Here is a 22,540-nt window from a genome sequence, read left to right as displayed (position 1 = left end):
GGAAAGGGCATTACTGCCAAATGGTTACCATGAAATGGATCTTTTATTTCTCTTCTTCATCATTATCATGGCACTCTTTGATATCCTATCAGTAGGGCCTGGTGGAAGTTTTGTGGTGGGCGGGGAAAGGACCTAGACTGAGTACGAAAGTTGGTAAGTGCTAGACCTTGTGTCTACTTGTCGTGCCCATCTGAAAGAAATTGCATTGGTTGTAAAACAAAAATGAGCTGCTATCTTGTAGGTTCTCTAAGAGACTTACCCTTCTTACTTCTCTGCAAATCATGCTTGGCTGCAGCTGCCAGGGGTCATTCCTTTGCTTAAAACAGTTTAATGGCTCTCATCGTTGTCTGTAGCAGTGATTTGAATATTAAAATTTTGGATGTCTCACTTAAAGGAATTTAACACGTTCAAAACACTCTTTCTGGTCTTTAACAAAATCCATAATATAATATCTATAAAAACATCCTTGGTTTTTGTACTGTCTGCTTACACTCTTTATCATTGGGTTATTGTTGAGCAGACTTCTTTTATCGTTTGTGGCAAATATTCTCCACATGTTCTAGAAAACATGGGATCTTTCTTTGATGCTGGCTTGATTTGGCTTGGCTTTGGCTTGATGTTATGCTTCACCCCTTACCTCTTAGTCTAAAAACTCCCATCCCCTGTCCACCTCCATCTCTGTGTTGCGCGATCTGCTTCTGTTCCTCTCTGACAGATATTGTACAAACTGTGTATGTGCTGAGTTGCAGGAAAAAAAGTCATACACATTGATGTAAAATTGGATGACATTGCTGAGAAGTATTGAGCCAACTGCTGGTGGGCTGTAGCACAGAGTTTAAGACCTGTTGTTCTACAGGATGAAGTCCCAAGTTTGATAGAATGGTATAAGAGAGACCTCTGTTTCGCCCCTCCCTCTCTCTCAAATTAAGCCTTTCTCATCTCACACTTAAGTATTTTAATGCTAAATTAATTGCAGATACTTGCATAGGATGTTTCATTTTTTACCTCTTTGAGTTTGCTTATGCTATGTATTCTTCTTGGAATGACTTTCTCTCTCTTTTTCCCCTGGCTGCCTCCGACTTACCTTTTATGAATTAGTTCAGGCATCCTCTTCCTTTGAGTGGGTTAAGTTCATATTTGTGTGTGTATGTGTATATATATGTGTGTGTGTGTATGTGTATGTGTATTTACATTGTAAGTTTAAGATTCCCTCCTGTGAGCTCCTGGAGGATAAAGAGAATGTCTTAATTGCTTTACTATGTGCAGATAGATATAAGTTGAGATAAGTTTTTTACTTAATGGAACAGTATATTTAAGCCACTCAACTTGGTTACTTCAATCATGATGACAGGAGTGAGAAGAAGCTGGTAATGATTCTGTGGGAAGTGGATTAAATAAAAAGATTGGTGGGGGGGGGAGTTATAGAAAACCTGTAATAAGGCAGATTTCTAAATCAGAGGCTATAACATTAGAGAGATGATTAACATAAAATACCTCTTTGGAGAACTTTTAAAAGAATTGCTTCTTTGAGAAGGAATCAGGGCAGGAGATTCAAAACAATCTCATCTAAAAACAGACCGAAGTTAGCTTTTGTGAGTTCTTCAAGTGAGCCAATCAGAATACAAGGTGCCTGCAACCACTTTTTCCTTTTGATTTGTGGTTCCTATGGCAATAGGAAGAGAGCCTAGGACATTTTACTCCTACCTCTTTTAATAAACTTTTTGCTTTTGAAAAATGCCAAAAGAGATTATTCTTTTTGTCTTTAATGACTTATAGTATTTCTCAGCATAGTGGCTTTGATTTAGGTTTTTTAAAATTATACAGTGGATATGGCAAAAGTAATAAACACTGTCAGCTTCCCTGGCTAATATTATTTTCTTCAGCTATAGAACCTATAAATATACAGTCTAATTAGGTATTAGCTGTTAATATCACAACCCATTATGAATCATTTCCTGTTCTCTGTGAACAACCCTAAATTAGACTATTGATCATTACAAGTAGCTAAATAAGAAATTATAACAAATGTATCTTGGCAGTTTTTGACCCTCCAAAGTCTTCTGTTAAGTATCCCCACTATGATCCTCCTGGGTTGTTTCTCTTGAGCTCAAGGCTAAAGTCTTAAGAGGAAAGAGGCTTAGTGTGTATTGTTGTTGGCTTAGTAAGCAGGTCAATAAGTGTTTGTTAAAATTGGTAAATACCCATGGTATCAGGGGTATTCTTCAGACATATTTTAGCAATATGAAAGAACACTGTTCACTTAAAAAAAAAAAGGACAATCGTCTGTACTGTGAATTTAGCTAATATGAAGGAATCTTTTCATTATTCAGTTAAGCAATCATCGATAATAGTTATTCTCGAATGATCAACATGGGTTTCCAGCCATGTCCCTAAATTAAAAATTTGAAGGTTCAAGAATCACAGCCAGGAGCTCATGCCTGTAATGCCATCACTTTGGGAGACCAAGGCAGGCAGATCACCTGAGGTCAGGAGTTCAAGACCAGCCTGGCCAACATGGTGAAACCCTGTCTCTACTAAAAATACAAAAATTAGCTGGGCATGGTGGCAGGTGCCTGTAATCCCAGCTACTCGGGAGGCTGAGGCAGGAGAATCGCTTGAACCTGGGAGATGGAGGTTTCAGTGAGCCAAGATCATGCCACCACACTCCAGCCTGGGCAGCAGAGCGAGACTCTATCTTAAAAGAAAAAAAAGAATCAATTACTGTTGTGGTCTTAGCTGTATTTTAATGCTGTTAGGTTGATGAATGTGGAACTTTTATTTTTATCCATTCTTTTCAAATTGAATCAATGTCCTCCTGATCTATTAGATCTAAGACCTAAGAGGAACCTACCTTGTTTTGGCTAGCAGGTACAGACTTTCTTACTAAAGGTGGGTGTATTTCCTAGAATAGCATTTTCTGTTGAGTAGAGACAATTTTTGAGCAACGTGGCTGGTCACTTAGCTTCAAAGTAATTGTTGAGTGTGAAAGTAAGCAGTTGTAATACCTTTTAACCACTGTCTGTGCTCTTACCAAATGGAAAATAATACTCATCTTGAAACTGGAAGTTACCAGTTCTGGGATGATCTGAGAGTTGAGACTTCTGATTAGTAGATATTGGCAGTTGCATCACACACCGGCTTGGGTGCTGCCTAGGACTGAGCTGTCTCAGTGAAAAGTACTCTTGCCTCAGACCTGGGTTGAAATCTTAGCACCAACCCAGCGCTATGCGATTTTGGATAAGTAAATTACTTCGTCTCTGAGCCTGTGTTTCCTCTTCTGAAGGGGAAAGTAATGTCTATTGTGTAGGATTATGGTGAAAATGAGATGAGATATCCTTTATAATGTATTTAGCATGATGTTGGCATCCAATAAATACTCAAGAAACACTGGCGTCATTCTTTATATCTTACAGTATCTACCATAGATACTATGAAGAGAAAATCTTGGAAATCTGACTCTCAGAGGGTCTTTTAAAAATCTTTTTCTGAATATACAAGTTAAATAACCAGCTTTAAAAAGCTTTGAAATGTCAGATTTCTAATAAATGGCTAATATTTTAAAATCAAGTTCACCAAAAATTTTCTTTATGTTGATTGTTTCCCACATTTTTATGCGTATCGATTAAATCATTAAATGGTTAAAAAGCCTTGGTAATATCACTATTTTTCTAATTTGGATTTAATTGCTTCACCTCTAATCTAAAATCAGCGGTGGGAGGTTAGACTAAATAGTCTTTAAAATGCCTTCCTGTTCTCACAATCTGATTTTTTTGATTTACTGAATGTGAAAAATTACCTTTTAAAAAGTTTTAGATTCCAAGTTATTAGCAGAATCTAATCAATACCTTATGCTTTCGTGGTTTGTACCCTTTGAGGCAAATACTATCAGCCCTTGCAGAGGGAAGCTGACTTTTTACTGAATAAGTAAAAATTGATTTACATACGAGCTTTCGTGTTAATTTGATATGAGTTGCTGAATCCAGATGTAATCCTTTTGTTGTTGTTGTTGTTGAGACAGGGTCTCACTCTGTTGCCCAGGCTGGAGTATAGTGCTGCGATCTTGGCTCACTGCAACCTCCACATTCCAGGCTTAAGCAGTCCTCCCACCTCAGCCTTCTGAGCAGCTGGTGCTATGGGTGCGTACCACCATGCCTGGCTAATTTTTGTATTATTTGTAAAGGTGGGGTTTCACCATGTTGCTCAGGCTGGTCTCGAACTCCTGGGCTTAAGTAATCCCACCACTTTGGCCTCCTGAAGTGCTGGAGCTGTAGATGTGAGCCGCCTTACTTGGCTAGGTGTAGTCCTTAAACTCTCTTCTTTGCCCATCCACTTGTGATGTATGCTGATGTAAGTATTCTTTTATTAAACATGGATGAGAATGTCTCTGGATAGAGAGTGTTTGTTGTAGTGGAAGAAAATCAGCTTGCCAGGTTTAATTTACTAGTCCTAATTCTGCCATCAGTTATCCCTTATTCCCCTGCACCTTGGACAAGTTGCTGGGGTTTTTTTTTTTTTTTCTTTTCTTTTCTTTTTTTTTTAAAGGCAGTCTCACTGGGTCACTCAGGCTGGAGTTCAGTGGCATGATCTTGGCTCACTGCAACCTCTGACTCCTAGATTCAAGCAATTCTCTTGCCTCAGCTGGGATTACAGGTATGTGCCACCATGCCTGGCTAATTATTGTGTTTTTAGTAGAGATGGGGTTTCACCATGTTGGCCAGGCTGGTCTTCAACTCCTGACTTCAAGTAATTCGACTGCCTTGGCTTCCCAAAGTGCTAGGATTATATGTGTGAGCCACTGTTCCTGGTCTATGTCATTGTTTTAACAAATTAGGCTCTCCTTTCCTTTTTAATTAAAAAATTTTTTTTCTTAATTGAAAAAAAATTCCATGGGACTCTGCTTGATATCTCTTTCCTGATCATCAGTTTCCTCATCGTAAAATGGAATAATACCTATTTTACAGGGTTATTGTGAGAGTTTACTATTTCAGCTGTCTAGCACATAATAGAAGCTTGATAAATGGCAACTACTTTCATTATTTTATGCAAACATTTATTCAGCATCTTCTGTGGTTGGCACTCTGATATGAAAGTGTTGAGGCAACAAAATTTGTGTATCTGGAGTTTCAATGATATATTGCCACTGTATTGGCTTTGGAATAAAGGCACACCTTGGAAGTGTGTCATTTTCATTGCTACCAGAAGGCTGCTCAATTTTTAAATTCCATTTGGTTCCTCTGATTTTGTATTCTTTAAATACCTTTTCTGAGTAATCTCAATATTCCTTGTATTATAGGTGAAATGTAGAACTAGTAAGTGGCAGATACTAGATAGGAACCCAGGTCTCTCTGATGTCAAGCAAAGCTATCTTTGTCCATATTGCAGTTGGGTGATCACAGAATTTATCCACGAAACCAGAACACTTTTGAGAGTGAAAGTTATGAGGGGACAATAAGTGTCATCCAGGACTGTCTCAGGCAAATGAAGGTGTTTGGCTATTCTATTTATAGCTAGAACAAACAAGTTTATGAGCTTGGGTCCAAGACTTCTGGGATGTTTTGGTTGAACCCAAACACTCACCTTTAGTTTTTTTGTTTACATGAGTATTGATTTTGCCATAGTAAATTAATTGACTTTAGATCTGAATGATTGAACAGTGTGGTCTAATGGTTATTAAGTTTACATTATGGTCTAATGGTTATTAAGTAGTAGCCATAATACATGTGTTCATTTTTATATTTTACTTTTTTTCTTAATTCCTTTAAAATCAGCAAGCTTTTAAAAGAGGATGGGAAGAGGTAATTGAAATAAGCTTTTTAATTCTTAGTCATGTCAGACGAACTTTGTAAACAGAGTCTAAAATGAAAATCATAACATTCCAATGTTTTTCCTTTGGGAAGATGGAAATGTGTTGACACTGAAAATCAGATGCATTTAAAATCACCTCTTTTATTGCCTTTATCTATCAGTCTGTCACCCATCTGGTTCTTTTTGCCTTATTCTTTAGGTCTCCTGTTCTTTTACCTTAGGGAGGTGCAAAACTTGACTCACATGGTAAAAGTTGGGGTGATTTAAGTTTTCACAATATCAGCATCATAGTCTTGTGGAAAGAGTGTGGGTTTTGGTAGCAGACAAACCAAAGTTTGAAGTTCTGGCTCTCCCCTCCTTTGTTGTGTGTCCTTTTGCCAATTACTTAACCTCTGAGCCTCGGTTTCCTTACAATGATATGAGGATTGGAGAACAAATGTAAAGTGCTGGGCAAATAGTAGGTCCTTAAACAATGATGACAATTATGGTTATGTGATATGGACCAGAAACTGTGGCATTGATGAAATTATAGTCAACAATCTCACCACTAATCTTGTTTTGCACTCAGACTTTCACAGTTCCCTTTGGTGGGTTTTTGTTTAAACATTCTCTCTCTGCCTCTTGATTCTATTCACTGTATCCTGAAAAATTAGTGGTTGGCAGCAGAAACCTCCTTTCCATAGAACATCAAGTGGGCCCTCCCCCAAGGTTTCAGTAAGTTGTCTGGGACCATCCCTAACCTCCAAATTGCCAAGGGTGCACCCCCTGCCCCAACTAACATTCAAGTTGCCTGTGTGAAGGAGTGATTTGTTGCGGCCTCTAACTGCTTCTTCTCTTCCTTCCTTTTTGTCATCCTGCAGTGTTCTGTGCCAAGGTCTTTGTGGCTAGGCTGCGCCAACCTGGTAGAGAGCATGTGCGCACTGAGTTGCCTGCAGAGCATGCCCAGTGTCAGATGTCTCCAGGTGCCTTTCTTCTTTCTTGTTGTAAATGTGTTTTTACGTATGCCATGAACATTTGTTGAAACTTGCAGTAGTGTGTTTAATCCAATGTTAAGTCTGCTAAATGTTCTGTGTAACCCTCTGCTTTCCTCTAGCCTGGGTGCCCCACATGGAGGAGTTAGTACCAAGAGGGGCCCTTCTGAGCAAACGGGTCTTTGGCTGGGCCCTGTCCTCCCCTTTTCTGCTCCTGCTTTTTACTCTTTCCCCCTCACCTTGAGGTTGTAATTCTCATGTTTAATAGTTGTGCATGTGCCAAAAAAAAACTCCTGACATTTTCCATTTGGCTACCTTTAACAGTTCTTTGTTGAGTTGGGAGGGTTTCGTAATTAAAGTGGTGATTTTTCTATTTTGAAACTCATCCTTTTGGCTTGCTTTCTCTCCCCTCTTCAAAAAAGGAGCGGGGAGGGAATCACTACTGGCATAAAGCCTCAAATTGAAGTTTATAAAGATCATAGCTTTATGCTGCCAATAATTTGTCAGTTTGGGCCACCTCCCAAAGGCCAGATCTGACACCTGTCCTCAGGGTCCACCCAGTTTTCCAGGCCGAGGCCGGCAGAGAATTCCACAGATAAAAGTATAACTTTTTGGGGGGTGGTTGGGAAAGGGTTGCTGAGGATAGAACTGTTAGCAGGAGTGCAGCTGGTGACCCTCTCTTGTTGGGGTGACTTCTAAGAGAGCCAAGGAAGAAAACATTATAGCTTTATTTGTGAAGCTCTGTTTAGAGCAAGCATGTGTTTAATTAAGTATGGTTTCAGTAGCAATATTCAGTTTTCATCACTGCATATTCCAGACAGTTTGATATATCTTTAAAAAGCCATATTAAATTCCTGGCATCCGGTTGAGACTGTCCTGTTTTAGGAAAACTGTAAAATTAGGCATTGAGTTAGAGGGATATTATTGATGGTATGGATGCCTTCACTGTTTTCAAGGTTATCTTTCTATTCATGTTTACAATTTTTAAATGGAGCTGGGGAGCCAGGAAGGAGGAAAATGTTCTTCATATTGGGGTCAGGCATTTTATTTACTTATTGGCAAACATTCAGAGTAGCACTGGTGTGGTTATTGATTCAAATTGCTTTCTTTGGAAAATGGTACTGGAACCTCACTAATACAGTTAACTGGAGAGCGAGTTCAATGTAAGGCCCAGTTGTCTTTAGATTCTGTATATAAAGGTGGGTTACAAGTCTTACCTTACAAGAACAGGGTGCTTCAGTGAGGCTCAAAGTGTAATGAATATATGTTTACTTTTGGAAAAGCAGCTTCTGTGCACGCGATGTAATTTTAACAAAAATGTTCTTGGAATGGCAGCCATTATTGCATGTGCTCTCCTTGATGCTATATAATGGATATTTGCATTATTATAATAGGTGTACATTTTTGTCTCCATTTTTCTGGATTAAAAGGCATGTTACAGTTGCTTTTTAGTAGGCTGACCCAGTTTTTTGCAGAACTGGAAATTCAAGAAGGGGAAAAACTATAGTTGTTACTGAGGTCTTGAAGTGCAGATTCTTTTTATTGCATTCAGTTAAAAGTAATTGGCCAATGGAAGGCATCATTCAATATATTTTAGTAACAGTATTGTGAGTTCTCTGGAGGTGGGGTGAGTGGGAGGAAGTACGGGTTCTTACCTTGTTGAAAATGGAAATCCAAATTTGTTAAAAGTTCCTTGACTCATCTTTCTTAGTGAAACTCACTTAAGAAGAAAAAAAAAAGATTTTTTTTTTTTTGCCTTGATTGGGTCTTATTTCAGTGAGTGGAGCAATATTGTCTTTAGAGATGTGTAGAGTATTTTGTTTACTTAGGTTTAATTTTTGCTAGTATATAATTGAGGGTATGCAGCACAGTAAAATGAACCAAGTACGCAACTGATTGGCATTAGCAAATCATTACTCTGTTTTGTTCCACATGTGAATGGAAAGTAAATGTATTAATATTAATGAGCCTGGAAGACTTCCTTCATCTCTACTCATTTAAGTATTACTTTAATGCCAGCATTTCTCCCCTTTACCTCCAGTCTCCAAACAGTGCTAAAATTTCGTATCTTAATTTGGGTTTGGGCTCTCAAAGAAGTCCTGTTGCTGATATGCTACATCTTTGGCTTATTGCCAAGATGACTCTTCCTTTGCACACCTCTTAGCAACCTGGTATGAAGCAGGCCTGAGAAGAGAAGGAATAGTTAGGCTGCCTGGAGAGAGCAGAGCCTAGTTCTTTCCTGGTCTCTGAAGTTCCATGAAAGAGTTCCCCTTAAAATTGTCACAGTGGACCCACTGATAGTTGCAACTTGAGCCCATTGACCTGTGTATATGACTGAATTTTAGTATACCTTTTGAAAAAGCAGGAGGGAAGATAGTACTTGCCTTAGGCATAATTTACCTACTCCAGTTTCTGCCATCGTTGAGAAGGGAAAATAGATACCAGAGACTTAAAATTCACTCATTACTGTTACATGGTGCTTCACATATATTAGCTTTATGACAACCCTGTGAGGTAGGTAGGTGTTCTTATCTCCAATTTTCTGATACGGAAACAGTCTGAGGTGACTGTTTGGCCCAAGATAATGTTTACATAACTGTAAAGTTACTGGCATATGAATCACATACTTGCCTGATTCCCAAACTGGTTTTCTTTCGTCTACTCTGGAATGCTGCTTTTGTAGTTTTCCATGTTAGTTTTATTTGTAGAAACCTCACTATTGATACCTGGTGTATGGTTTATTTAGTTATTAATATTATTTATTTGAAAATAAGAAAAGAAAAACCTGCCAAATTCCATAGGAAAAAAAATTGCCATTCTTTTTGCCAAAATGAGCTCTCCTGAATCTTACAGCTAGTGAGGTTCCTGAGTGGACTTTCTGCAAACTTAATTCCATAAATATTTACTGAGCAATTGGTATGTGCCAGGGCCTCTATTGGATATCTCTGAACCAAGCTGAACTGAGTCAGTATTTCATTTGCCTCAGATGTCCTGATTCAACCAGTTGATTGTTATAGCAAATAATCAGGAATTCAGACCATGTGGATTATAGATTTGCCCAGATTCCTGTGGCATGAGAATCATACCAATGTTAATAATAGTATGTATCATTTATTTTCCACGTTCTTTCTATGTGTTGGACTCTAGGAATTGGATTATCTCATTTGATCTTTTATGGAAAAGTTATCTATCTTGCCATTTTTGTATATGAAATTGTAGAGGTGAATTGAGCTGCCTAACACGTTTATTTAAGTGGCAGAACTGGGTTATGAACATAATCTGGATGACTGCAAAGTCAGTGCTCTAGTTACCAGTCTGTAGTGACAACTGCCATTTTAACTTGCAACTGCCATTTTTAGGTTGAAACAAATTCCCCTTAATTTTTAGAGTTAGAAATTTAAAGCCAACATACCAGTGATGTAATAGACTGGCAAATTGTCTTGGGAATGTCATTTGCAACCTCAGCTGGGGGATAGTGTTAGTGATAAGCCTTTTGCTGGAGTAGGACTGATTACTTGGAATGACAGTGAGGATCATGTGAATTGAGTTTGAGTGCCTCCTTCCAAGCTCTAGTGCATATAGTGCTGGGCAGTAAGTAATGCAACTTCTTGACAGCTGCCTTTCTTGTTTCTTTTTTTACTTGTAATAAGTGTAGTGAGCCACAGTGGTCTGAGAATGCCACAGAACTTATCACAGCTTTTGATATAAGAGGATATTTTTTAGAGGAGGGAGATAGCTTGGTAGAAAGAACCTTGGCTTTGGTGCAGACAAACCTCTATTTTTGTCCTGTTCCTACTACTTAATGACTCTGTGATCCTGGGCAAGTTACTTTATTCTCCTGAACCCCAGTTTCCTCATCTTTAAAAATCATATAGGGTTTTTATGAGGTAGAGAAACAAAATTGCCACCTCTTACTGATTCTTACTCCTGTGGGGGATGAAATCAATTTTTTTTTTTTTTTAATTTACTTGCTCCTGGTTCTCTATTTAAGAAGGAATTTCAGTCTTACAGTCTTAGATTCCAGGGGTAGGTAAGGATTAGCTGAAAAACCATGCATATGATAAGGCAGCTTTTGTTCAGGGTCGGTCCGTCTTAGGTCAGACATGGCTGTTTGAACTCATTGCCTCTTGTCTGTTTTCTAATGAGCCTTAGGGATTTGTCATTTCTTGTTGATTATCCTAATTATCCTGTAGCACCCTGGGTCTGATAATGTGAACCTTTTGGTTTGCTCAGTGGCAGAATTTGTAGTATTTTATAAACACTAAAACCTACATTTTTGGCTGAGAATAGTGGCTTACCCCTATAATCCCAGTGCTTTGTGAGGCCCAGGTGGGAGGATTGCTTGAGGCCAGGAGTTTGAGACCAGCCTTTGCAACATAGCAAGGCCCTACAAAACATTTTATTTTTGTTTTTTGTTTGTACAAAACAAAATAAAAAATTAGGTGGACATGGTGGCATGCACCTGTAGTCCTAGCTACTCCGGGAGCTGAGGTTGGGGAATCCCTTGAGCCCAGGAGTTGGAGGTTACAGTGAGCTATGATCACATCACTGCACTGCCGCTTGGGTAACAGAGCAAGATCCTTGTCTCTAAAACAGGGGTGTCCAATCTTTTGGCTTCCCTGGACCACATTGGAAGAAGAATTCTCTTGGGCTACACATAAAATACACTAACACTAATGATAGCTGATGAGCTTTAAAAAAAAAAAAATTGCAAAAGAAAAAAAATCTCATATTTTAAGAAAGTTTACGAATTTGTGTTGAGCCTCATTCAAAGCCGGCCTGGGGGCCTGTGGGCCATGGGTTTGCTCTAAAAATTACATAAATAGGCTGGGCGCGGTGGCTCACACCTATAATCCCAGCACTTTGGGAGGCAGAGGTGGGCAGATCACTTGAGGTCAGGAGATTGAGACCAGCCTGGCCAACATGATGAAACCCCATCTCTACTAAAAATACAAAAATTAGCCGGGTGTGATGGTGGGCGCCTGTAATCCTAGCTACTTGGGAGGCTGAGGCAGGAGAGTTGCTTGAACCCAGGAGGTAGAGGTTGCAGTAAGCCGAGATCATGCCACTGCACTCCAGTCTGGTGACAGAGGGAGATCCCATCTCAAAAAAAAAAAAAAAATATATATATATGTACACACACACACACACACACACACACACACACACACACACACGTGTATATGTATACGTGATAAAAAACACATCTTTCCTCTTTATAAGAAAATTTACAAAACAGAGTTTGAAAAAGAAGAAAAAGTCCATTGGTAGCCTGAGCACCTACCACCCAGAGAGAACATTTATTGCTATTTTAGGGCCTTACTTCCTCCTGTCTATTTGGTAGGGAGGAAGCCATCAAATTGTGCAGTTCTCTGTGTTATTCTGCTGCTGCTGATTTTAACAGTGGTATTTTTAATGCCCTGTGGAACCCCAGCTTGACTTTGGAGTCTCTAGAGGGATAAAGGAGGGCTAGCATAGTGCGCCTCCTACTTCGATCTCACTTAGGATGGCTCCGGATTTATCTATTCTACTTAATGGGGCTCTTAGGAAGATTTCATTTTTAAAATTTTCTCCTTATAGAAATAGCTAAACACACAAAAATAAGAGAATTATTCAACTTAACCTTGAACAATTTTCAAAATTATGCTAATCTTAAACTTTTCTTCAATTTTGTTTTTTCTGGGGCATTTTAAAAGCAAATCTAAAATGCCTCAAAGTTTTACAAACCACCGTTTCATGCTAGCATTTAAAAAATTTTAAACAATCTTCAAGAAATTAAAAATAAAGGCCAGGCATGATGGTTCACACCTGTAATCCCAGCACGTTGAGAGGCCAAGGCAAATGGATCACCTGAGGTCAGGAGTTTGAGACCAGCCTGGCTAACATGGTGAAACCCCGTCTCTACTAAACATACAAAAATTAGCCAGGTATGGTGACATTTCATCTACTCGGGAGGCTGAGGCAGGAGGATCACTTGAACCCGGGAGGCAGAGGTTGCAGTAAGCTGAGGTCAAGCCGCTGTACTCCAGCCTGGGTGACAGAGCAAAACTCCATTTCAAAAAAAAAAAAAAAAAAAAAATTAAAAATAACCTTTTTAAATAAAGGTTATAGCAAGACATATAAAGTTTCCTTTGACCCCAGGTCTCACTCCCCAAAGTATCACTTATCGGTTTCCCATTATCCTTTTAGACTGAAGCTTTAAAAATATGAATATAACCATATTATACATATTATTTTAAAATTAACATATATTGACCATCTTTCCATATCAGCATATAAAACCAAATAGAACTCTACATCATAGGGCTTTAGCATTTTTTTATTTTCAAAAAGCCAGTTTTCTCTTTTTTTTTTTTTTGAGATAGGGTCTTGCTGTGTTGCCCAGGCTGGAGTGCAGTGGCAGGATCATGGCTCTCTGCAACCTTGACTGCTCAAGCTCAAGTGATCCCTCCCACTTCAGCCTGCTGAATAGCTGGGACCACAGGCATGTGCCATGCCCAGATAATTTTTCAGTTTTTTGTATAAACAGGGTCTTGATATATTGCCCAGGTTGGTTTCAAAGTTCTGAGCTCAAGTGATCCTCCCAATTCAGCCTCCCAAAAGTGATGGGATTACAGGTGTGAGCCACTGAGCCCAGTGTCTAGTTTTCCGTTTGAAGGGCCTTTAGACTACAATTGGTGGTGTTTTTTTTTTTTTTTTTTTTTTTTTTGGAGGGGGGAGTATTATAGGCACGTCAGTAATTTCATTGCATATGTATCTTTAGGCTTGTATGATTTTGTCTGTGGAATAAATTCCTAGGAGTGTAATTGCTTGGTCAAGGAATATCAGTATTTTATTATGACTTAACTAAATTATATAGAGAAAAGTTTGGTAATCTCTCCCTTCCAATCCCTTCCTCCCCGCTAAGAAACGAATGGTAACATTTCATTGTCTATCATTGTATATTTGTTCTCTTTGTTCATAGGAGGATATGCAGTTTGACAACTATGGGGATTCCCTCATTTAAAAAAAAGTTTGTTTTAAAATTTATTTATTTATTTATTTATTTATTTATTTATTTATTTATTTAAGACAGAGTCTCACTCTGTTACCCAGGCTAGAGTGCAGTGGTGCGATCTGGGGTCACTGCAGCCTCTGCCTCCCAGGTTCAAGCGATCCTCCTGCCTTAACCTCCTGAGTAGCTGGGAGCACAGGCGTGCGCCACCACGCCTAGCTAATTTTTTGTATTTTAAGCGGAGACGGGATTTCGCCATGTTGGCCAGGCTGGTCTGGAACTCCTGACCTCAGGTGATCTGCCTTTCTCAGCCTCCCAAAATGCTGGGATTACAGGTGTGAGCCACTGCACCTGGCCATTTTTTTTTGAATAGAGAAAGTGGGCTCACCCTAGAAAAATCGCAATACAGTGTCACTTATTTGCTTTATTTATTTAATATTATATTATAGACATGTCCCCAAATTAGTAAAGTCCAACTCTTTCATCAATGGTACTTTTTTTTTTTTTTGAGACAGAGTCTTGCTCTGTCGCCCGGGCTGGAGTGCAGTGGCCAGATCTCAGCTCACTGCAAGCTCCGCCTCCTGGGTTTATGCCATTCTCCTGCCTCAGCCTCCCGAGTAGCTGGGACTACTGGCGCCCGCCACCTCGCCCGGCTAGTTTTTTGTATTTTTTAGTAGAGACGGGGTTTCACCGTGTTAGCCAGGATGGTCTCGATCTCCTGACCTTGTGATCCACCCGTCTCGGCCTCCCAAAGTGCTGGGATTACAGGCTTGAGCCACCGCGCCCGGCCATCAATGGTACTTTTATCATCCCTAGATTTTGGGGGTGGAGGCAAGAGTATAGGTAGTTTTTGTTTGTTTGTTTGTTTTTGTTTTGTTTTGTTTTTTCATTTTTGAAGTATAAAGTGTATATAGAAAAGTTCAGAAATCTTAAGTGTATACAGCCCAGTGATTTATCTTAAAGTGAACAGTGCTTTATTTTGATAGGTATGGCTAAATTGCTTTCATGGAAGATAGACCCGTTTATGTTCCAAGCGTTGCCATAACCCCTGAATATCTAAAAATGTTTAAGGTGTACTTTAAAAGTATTACTAAAAATAACATACTTGTTCAAAGTTAGACCAATAAATAAAAACTGACAAATAGTAACATGATGAATTAAGATTTTCTATCATTTAAAATCATTGTATAATATTCCATTTAATAAATATATTAATGATTTTAAGAAAAATTCCCTTCTATGTTAAGACTGCTTCCAATTTTGAGACATTTTAAGCCATGTGGAGTTAAGCATCATTGTGGAGTTAAGCATCATTGTGATTAAGTCTTTCTATACTTCTATGATTATTTTCTTAGGTAAGACAGTGTGCACATTTAGGTTGCTAACTTGTACTTTGGAGAAGATGGGTCAAATTATACTCTTAAAAGCAGCCCATCAGAGATTCCTTTTTCATATACTCTAGATGACATTGAATATTTTAATTTTGTACTTTGTTAACATTTTGATGGATGAAAATGCAAAAATGATATATTGTTATGTACACTTAATTGCTAACAGGATGGAATATATGTATACATGAAAATATTCATGGGCCATTTCTATTGTTGTTATATGAGTTAACCTCTTCGTGTTCTTTTTTCCATTTTTGTATTGATGGCCTTATTTAAAAAATCTGTTTGTAAGAACGCTTTATATATTAAATATATTAACTGTTATTTATTGCAAATACTTCTCCCAGTTTGACATTTGCCTTTCAGTTTTTTAATAATGGTTTTGGCCATGATGAAAGTTTTGAAAAAACATGTTTACTTTTTGTGTGGCTATACTTGTTCGTTTCTTATAATATTCTTCTAGTGGTTTGTAGCATTATGTTTTTCAATCTTTTATTTTCTCTGTAATTTAGTTTGCTGTATGCTGTGAATTAGGGATGCACATTCTTTCTGAATGACTATCAGTTGTCTGCATACTTTTTTGCAGATCTAGTGTTTTCTCATTGATTTGATATCATATGTGCATGTTTCACTTCCTGTGTCCAATGATGTGCAGTCTCCGAAGCCTTGTTCAAGCTTTTATTCTTCTTCACCTTCCTGTTATTATCATCAGCTATCAACCTTTGTAAGCTCATCATCCACAATGTATCATGCTGTCTTTTATATGTTGTACTAGTTTGAAAGTATCTTAAAGATGATATAGAGTTTGAAAGTTTAGTGCCAAACATTATTCCTGTGCATTGAAATTTCCGTGTCATATTTTCTAAAAACACAGAGGATGACTTGGTGATCTGAGAATTTGAAGCAGCAGAAAAGCAGCAAATAAATTAATATTTTAGAGAAAGTTTTAATGATACCACAATGCCTGTCATATAGTACTAGCACTAAGAAATCACATTCCCTGTGGAAGAGAGCCTGTGCTATGGGAAAATGAAAACTATACCTTGTTTTACTAACAGTTATAATTTATGGTTTCCAAAACAATATATATGATAGATTAAGGTTTCACAGTATAATTTGAGGATAGGGACATGGGTAAATGGAATTCAGAACATGTTAAAAAAGTCTTTTTAATTCTTGAACAAAACTAATGTCATGTACCTGATACTACAGACATTTATTATGTTGCTTTTAAGAGTGCTTGCTTTGTTTATTTCTGTTGGTTTATATTTAGTGTTCATTCTGTTTATGAAAGTAACAGTTTTTTTGGTTTGATTTTTGTTGTTGTTGTTGTTTTTTAATTAAGTAGAAATGGGATCTTCTTATGTTGCCCAGGCTGGTCTCGAACTCCTGGGCTCAAGTGATCTTCCTGCCTCGACCTCCCAAAGTGCTGGGATTATAGGCGTGAGCCACCATGCCTGGCTAGTAACACTTTTTTTTTTAATGGCAGAGATTTTAGAGAGAGGACAAGTATGAAGAAGAAATTAACCAGTCAATCATAATCTCACTTCACTGTAGTGTCTGTTCTTTGTTTTCTGTCATTTTGTTTCTATATAGATATCCTCTATCGATTGATCAGTCGATCTATTATCTGTCTATACGTTTTGCTTTTATATAGGTTTATACTCCATACTCCATACACTGAATTATAACCCAACTTTTTTTTTTTTTTTTTTTTTTTGAGATGGAGTCTCGCTCTATTGCCCAGGCTGGAGTGCAGTGGTGCGATCTTGGCTCACTGCAACCTCTGCCTCCTGGGTTCAAGCGATTCTCCTGCCTCAGCCTCCCTAGTAGCTGAGATTACAGGCAGGCGCCACCATGCCCAGCAATTTTTTTGTATTTTTAGTAGAGATGGGGTTTCACTATGTTGGCCAGGCTGGTCTTGAACTCCTGACCCCGTGATCTGCCCGCCTTAGCCTCCCAGAGTCCTAGGATTACAGGTGTGAGTCACCATTCCCAACCTACATTTTTATTTTTTTGAGGTGGGGTCTCATTCTGTTGCCCAAGCTAGAGTGCACAGGTGTGAACATGGCTCACTGCAGCCTTGACCTCTCAGGCCCAAGTAATCCTTTCACCTCAGCCTCCCAAGTCGCTGGGACCACAGACACACACCAGCCACTCCTGGCTAATTTTTAAATTTTTTGTAGAGATGGCATCTCCCTATGTTGCCCAGGCTGATACATTTTTAATAACTGCAACTTCATTGTCTGGGTATACAATAATTTAATCAGTCTCTTACTAATGAACATTAAGGTCATTAAACTTTAGTATATATTCATGCTTCATACCTTAGATTATCTTATTCATTGAAAAAATTCTGAGTCAAAGGAAGTGGACCTTGTTTTTTTTTTTTTTTTAAATAATTGAGATGGGGCCTCCCTATGTTGCCCAGGCTGGTCTTGAACTCCTGAACTCAAGTGATCTGCCCGCTTTGGCCTTGCAAAATCCTGAGATTACAGGCGTGGGCCATCATACCTGGCCCTGGACTTTAAGCCTTTTAAACTTCTAGCAAAAACATTATTCTAGTTTTTAATATCATCAGCAATATATGATTATAATAGAAATAAATGCCCAATGTAGAAAACTGGGAAATATAGGAAAACACAAAGAATAAATTAAAAATCACTCTTCACTCTTTTGTTTTTCTTCAAGCAACAAATGACTTATGGTGTTCTTACTATGTGTTAGGCATAGGGCCTGGTAATAGAGGAGTGCACAAAACAGAAAAAACGCCTTGCTGTCTCAGAACCTACATTTTAGTGGTGAAAGAAAGTGAGTAAAATGGCCAGGTGCAGTGGCTCACACCTGTAATCCCAGCACCTTGGGAGGCCAAGGCAGGCGGATCACTTGAGGGCAGGAGTTCAAGACCAACCTGGCCAACATGATGAACCCTGTCTCTACTAAAAATACAAAAATTAGCTGGGCGTGGTGGCAGGCGCCTGCAATCCCATCTACTGGGGTGGCTGAGGCAGTAGAATTGCTTGAACCCGGGAGGTGGAGGTTGTAGTGAGTCGAGATTGTGCCACTGCACTCCAGCCTGAGCGACAGAGTGAGACTCTGTATCAAAAAAAAAAAAGTTAAAAATAAAATAAAATAAAATAAAATACACAGTATGTTAGATGGTAATACATTCTGTGGAGAAAAAGGGGAATAGATCACCCCAAGATTTGGGAAGGGCTTCAGTGTTAAATAGAGCGAAGAGTAAAAGCCATCTGAGCAGAGACTTGAAGGAAATGAGGGAGCAAGCTGTGCAGTTATCTAGAGGAAAATAATCCCAGGTAGAGGGAACAGCAAGTGTACAACAAGCCCGAGAGGTAGGAATGTTTGTGGCATGTTATAATAGCCAGAAGGCTAATGTCTGGCTGGAGTGTGGAATGAGGGAGAAAGTAGGAGATGAAATCAGGAAGGGAAGGAGGAAGGTCATAGAAATTCTCTGGGGCTTCTAGAGTTTTCTAGACTTTGGCTCTTATTCTGCATGAGATGGGAAGTCGTTGGAGAATTTTTACCAGAGGGGTCGTTGAACATCTTGACAGGATCGCTGTACCTGCTGTGTAGACATAGAAGAAAGAGGTGGAAGCAGGGAGACCAACTCTTAAGATTGATCAGCATGTCAGGGTTCTGCAGAGAAACAGAATCAGTAGTAGATAGGTATTTTAGGAAACTGATTCACATGACCATGGGGGTTGGCAAGATTGAATTTTGTGAGACAGGCCATTAGGCTGGAAGCTCAAGCAAGATTTCCCTGTTGCAGTCTGGAGGCAAAATGTATCCTTCTCTGGGAAACCTCAGTCTTTTCTCTTAGGCCTTCAATTGACTGGATAAGCCTTATCTACATTATGGAGGGTAATAGACTCAACGTCTACTGATTGTAAATGTTAATCATACCTAACAATACCCTTACACCAATATCTGCTAATAGATTAGTATTTGACCAAAGAACTGACCGTATAACCTAGTCTAGCTAAGTTGACACATAAAATTAACCATCACAAACAGATTGGGAAGAGGCCACACTTTGGAGTTAGGGATTCAAAATGGAAACAGTTCATGATGAAATGAAAGAAAAGGTGAGTATGAGGTTAGTAAAAATAATATTAATCTTGTCAAGCCAGTATCATTTATAGCATCAATATCTAACAAGAATTTAGTCAGCGGTGATTTGGACTTTGGAGCCTTGGTATGGTTGGAAGATAAAAATGTGATATGTTTCTACTTGCAGTGGTGAAATAGTGAGTGCTTCACAGAGAACCATTAGTATATAGTGCTCCATTTGTGGAAGAACTATAAGTATGTAGGGAACTTACAGTTAATGAGTACTACATGCCTAGACATGTTACTAAGCTCTTTCCCGTATATTATCTTTCTTCACTTTATAAATAGGCACTTTATAAACTTTATAAGCTAGGCACTATTCTGTCTGTATTACACATGAGGAAACTGAACTGAGGGAGAGAGAGCTTGTGACCTACACAGGAGTATCTACCTTTTATGTGGTGGAGCCAGGATTCAAACTTAGTCTTTCTAGCTCTGTTATACCTTACTGCCTTTTCAAATAGAAACTAGTTTCAAACGGCTGATTTTTATATTTTAAGTTGTAAATAGACTTTTCTAAATCCCAGGGCAATTATGTAATAGGAATGCTATTTATGTTATACCAGTAGCTTGCATGATCAAATATCTCCTCTTCAGAGAGACCTTCTCTGACCACCCAATCTAAAATAGCTTCCTGCTTTCCACTCTGTTATTTTACCTTGCTTAATTTTTTTCCTTCATAGCGCTTAGCACTGTATGAAATTATATTCTATGTTTGTTTGTTTTCCTCCTGTCTGCTGTCTTTTCCCCACCAGAATCCAAGTTTTGTGAGAAAATGGGTCATGTCTTCTTTTTCCCTGCTTGGGAAACACATCCATTTCTAAAATAGTCCCAGCAGGTAGTAGGTGCTCAATAATTATTTATTGAATGAAGAGTAGGCATAATAAACTGGAATATGAAGGAAAGGCTATTTCTAAGCTTGTTTAGGGTCATATGGTATAGTATTATTTGCTGTCATAGTCAGGACTACTTTGGACTTCTTTCTTTGAATTCTGTGAATGTAAGTATTCCTGTGAGTTGAAAGATTATCTTGAAAAAAAAAATTGATTTTGATTTGAAGACTAGCCTGTATTTTGTTTTGCTTTCAAAAGTTCTCTTTTGATTATACAATTAATACTATTTATTGTAGACCATTGGGATAAAAGTGGAAAGAAAAATGAGAAACAGTTTATGGAGTGCCATTCTTAATATTTTTGGCATGTTTTCTTTTAGTTTTAAATCTATGCATATGTTTTACATAGTTGGGATTATTATATATATAATTATATATGTAATTGTAAAATTTTATATAAATTTATATATTATATACATATAAATATATGTATAATTTTACTTTTTATGCTTTGTGTACTTAACAGAATGATTGTATTAATGTATTCCTATAATTTCTCATAGCATAATTTGAAATTGTCTTACATATTTTATGAACTCTCCATAACTTGTCATTTCTTTGGGTGCTTAGAATCTTTATTCTTAATTATCTAAAAAGCTAATCATCATCTTTGTGCATAAATCTTTGGCTTCATTTTGAATTAACTAGGATATATTTCCAGGAGATACATCATATATATTTTGTCAAATTGTTTTCCAGAGTGTTTATATCTGTCATTCTGCCTTCACTAAGATTGAACATTTTTGTTTTGAAAAGCTTTAACAAGCCTGTTACTCTGTATGATTTAGTAGCATGCTCTAAATTCAAACCTCTTTACGAGTGGCAACTCTTTCCCTGAGCGGTTTCAATACATGTTGAGTCAGCTAAGGCTTGACCTGCTAAAACAAGATCTAGGCCATGCCCGGTGGCTCACGCCTGTACTTGCAGCACTTTGGGAGGCCGAGGTGGGCGGATCATGAGGTCAGGAGATCGAGACCATCCTGTCCAACTTGGTGAAACCGTGTCTCTACTAAAAATTAGCTGGACGTGGTGGCGGGCACTTATAATCCCAGCTACTCGGGAGGCTGAGGCAGCAGAATCGCTTGAACCTGGGAGGCGGAGATTGCAGTGAGCTGAGATCGTACCACTGCACTCCAGCCTGGTAACAAGAGCGAGACTCTGTCTAAAAAAATAAAAAAGAAAAAAGAAGATCTACTCCTATGCGTGGCCAAGAAAAGGATGTCAAGAGACGTCCAAACACCTACCAACAGCCTGCCCATGCCTTCCATTGAGTTGCCTGGCTGCTGTGACTAGAGTTCAAAATTCAGATCATTCACTTAGAATGGAGTTACCCACAAACTACTTAAGAAAACTACCTACTATGTCCCATTCCTTATGTTACATGTAGAGAACAAGCTGCCAGTTGTAGACAGATTGCATATGAACACTGTCTACCTTAATAAAAAGAAGGTTCCTCTCCTTAGAAAACCAAGAGTCACGTATTGCCATCCCTGTAAAATCTTTACATTATAGGATGCATCTTAGTTACTTAATTTGTAGTAAAAGACAAATGTTAAATCCTTCATCTTTAAGACAATAAGAAATGAAAAATTGAGGGTTAAAATAATGGTAGGTGTGATGGTAGATAGGAAGAAACTGTCACGTACTTTGAAAGAAAAAGACTGTCAAACATTGTCTAGGGCATCTGGTAGAGTTCATAGAAAAGAGATAGATGCATGAACCCCTTATTTTTAAAAATTTAATTGATTAATTTTTGAGATAGGGCCTTACTCTCTCACCTAGGCCGGAGTGCAGTGGTGCGGTCACTGCCCACTGCAGCCTCAACCTCCTGGGCTCAGGTGATCGTCCTACCTTCTGAGCAACTGGACTACAGGTGTGTGCCACCACTCCTGGCTAGTGTTTCTGGATTTTTATGGAGACGGGGTTTCACTGTGTTGCCCAGGCTGGTCTTAAACTCCTGGGCTCAAGTGATCTGCCTGCTTTGGCCTCCCGAAGTGTTAGGCTTACAGGCAGTAGCCACCACTCCTGTCCAGATGAACCCCTTGTTGTTGAGTAGTAGTAACAATGGCTCGGGAAAGACACATGTACCTGTAGTGTCAGTCAGTGCTAGTTTGAGAATATGTGTTTATTAAGATCATGTGATTAAAATGTGATGGTAAAAAAGTCACAAAGGATTTTTAGCACTTTTATTCCTGGGGATATGAGCCCATAGTTTGAAGTGTTAGGTAATAATTAATGTAAATAAGCCATTGAAATATTGCTTTTTATTTATTTTGAGATAGTCTCAAGGTTATAAAAGAGTTACTAGTATAATACACAGAACTTTTGTTTCTCAATTTGAAAGTAAAGCTGACTG

The 22,540-nt window shown here is 38.5% G+C and overlaps 1 protein-coding gene across 13 annotated transcripts in view; it reads left to right on the top strand.

Moving 5' to 3' along the window:
* The window catches only part of FBXW11 (F-box and WD repeat domain containing 11), a 140,048-nt gene that overhangs the window by 42,085 nt on the left and 75,423 nt on the right, over positions 1-22,540 (top strand). For 5 of the 13 annotated variants that reach the window (XM_005558520.3, XM_005558519.4, XM_065545945.1 and 2 more), the window contains one exon: positions 6,666-6,767. The exons of the other annotated variants lie outside the window; for them this stretch is intronic. In XM_005558520.3, the coding sequence (XP_005558577.1) occupies positions 6,666-6,767 (102 nt within the window). The remainder of the gene's footprint in view (positions 1-6,665; positions 6,768-22,540) is intronic. 13 annotated transcript variants of the gene reach the window in all.

This window comes from Macaca fascicularis, chromosome 6 (assembly GCF_037993035.2).
Source record: "Macaca fascicularis isolate 582-1 chromosome 6, T2T-MFA8v1.1".
NCBI lineage: Eukaryota > Metazoa > Chordata > Mammalia > Primates > Cercopithecidae > Macaca > Macaca fascicularis.
Note: the sequence above shows the minus strand (reverse complement) of the source record. Positions and strands in the feature narration are given on the sequence as shown.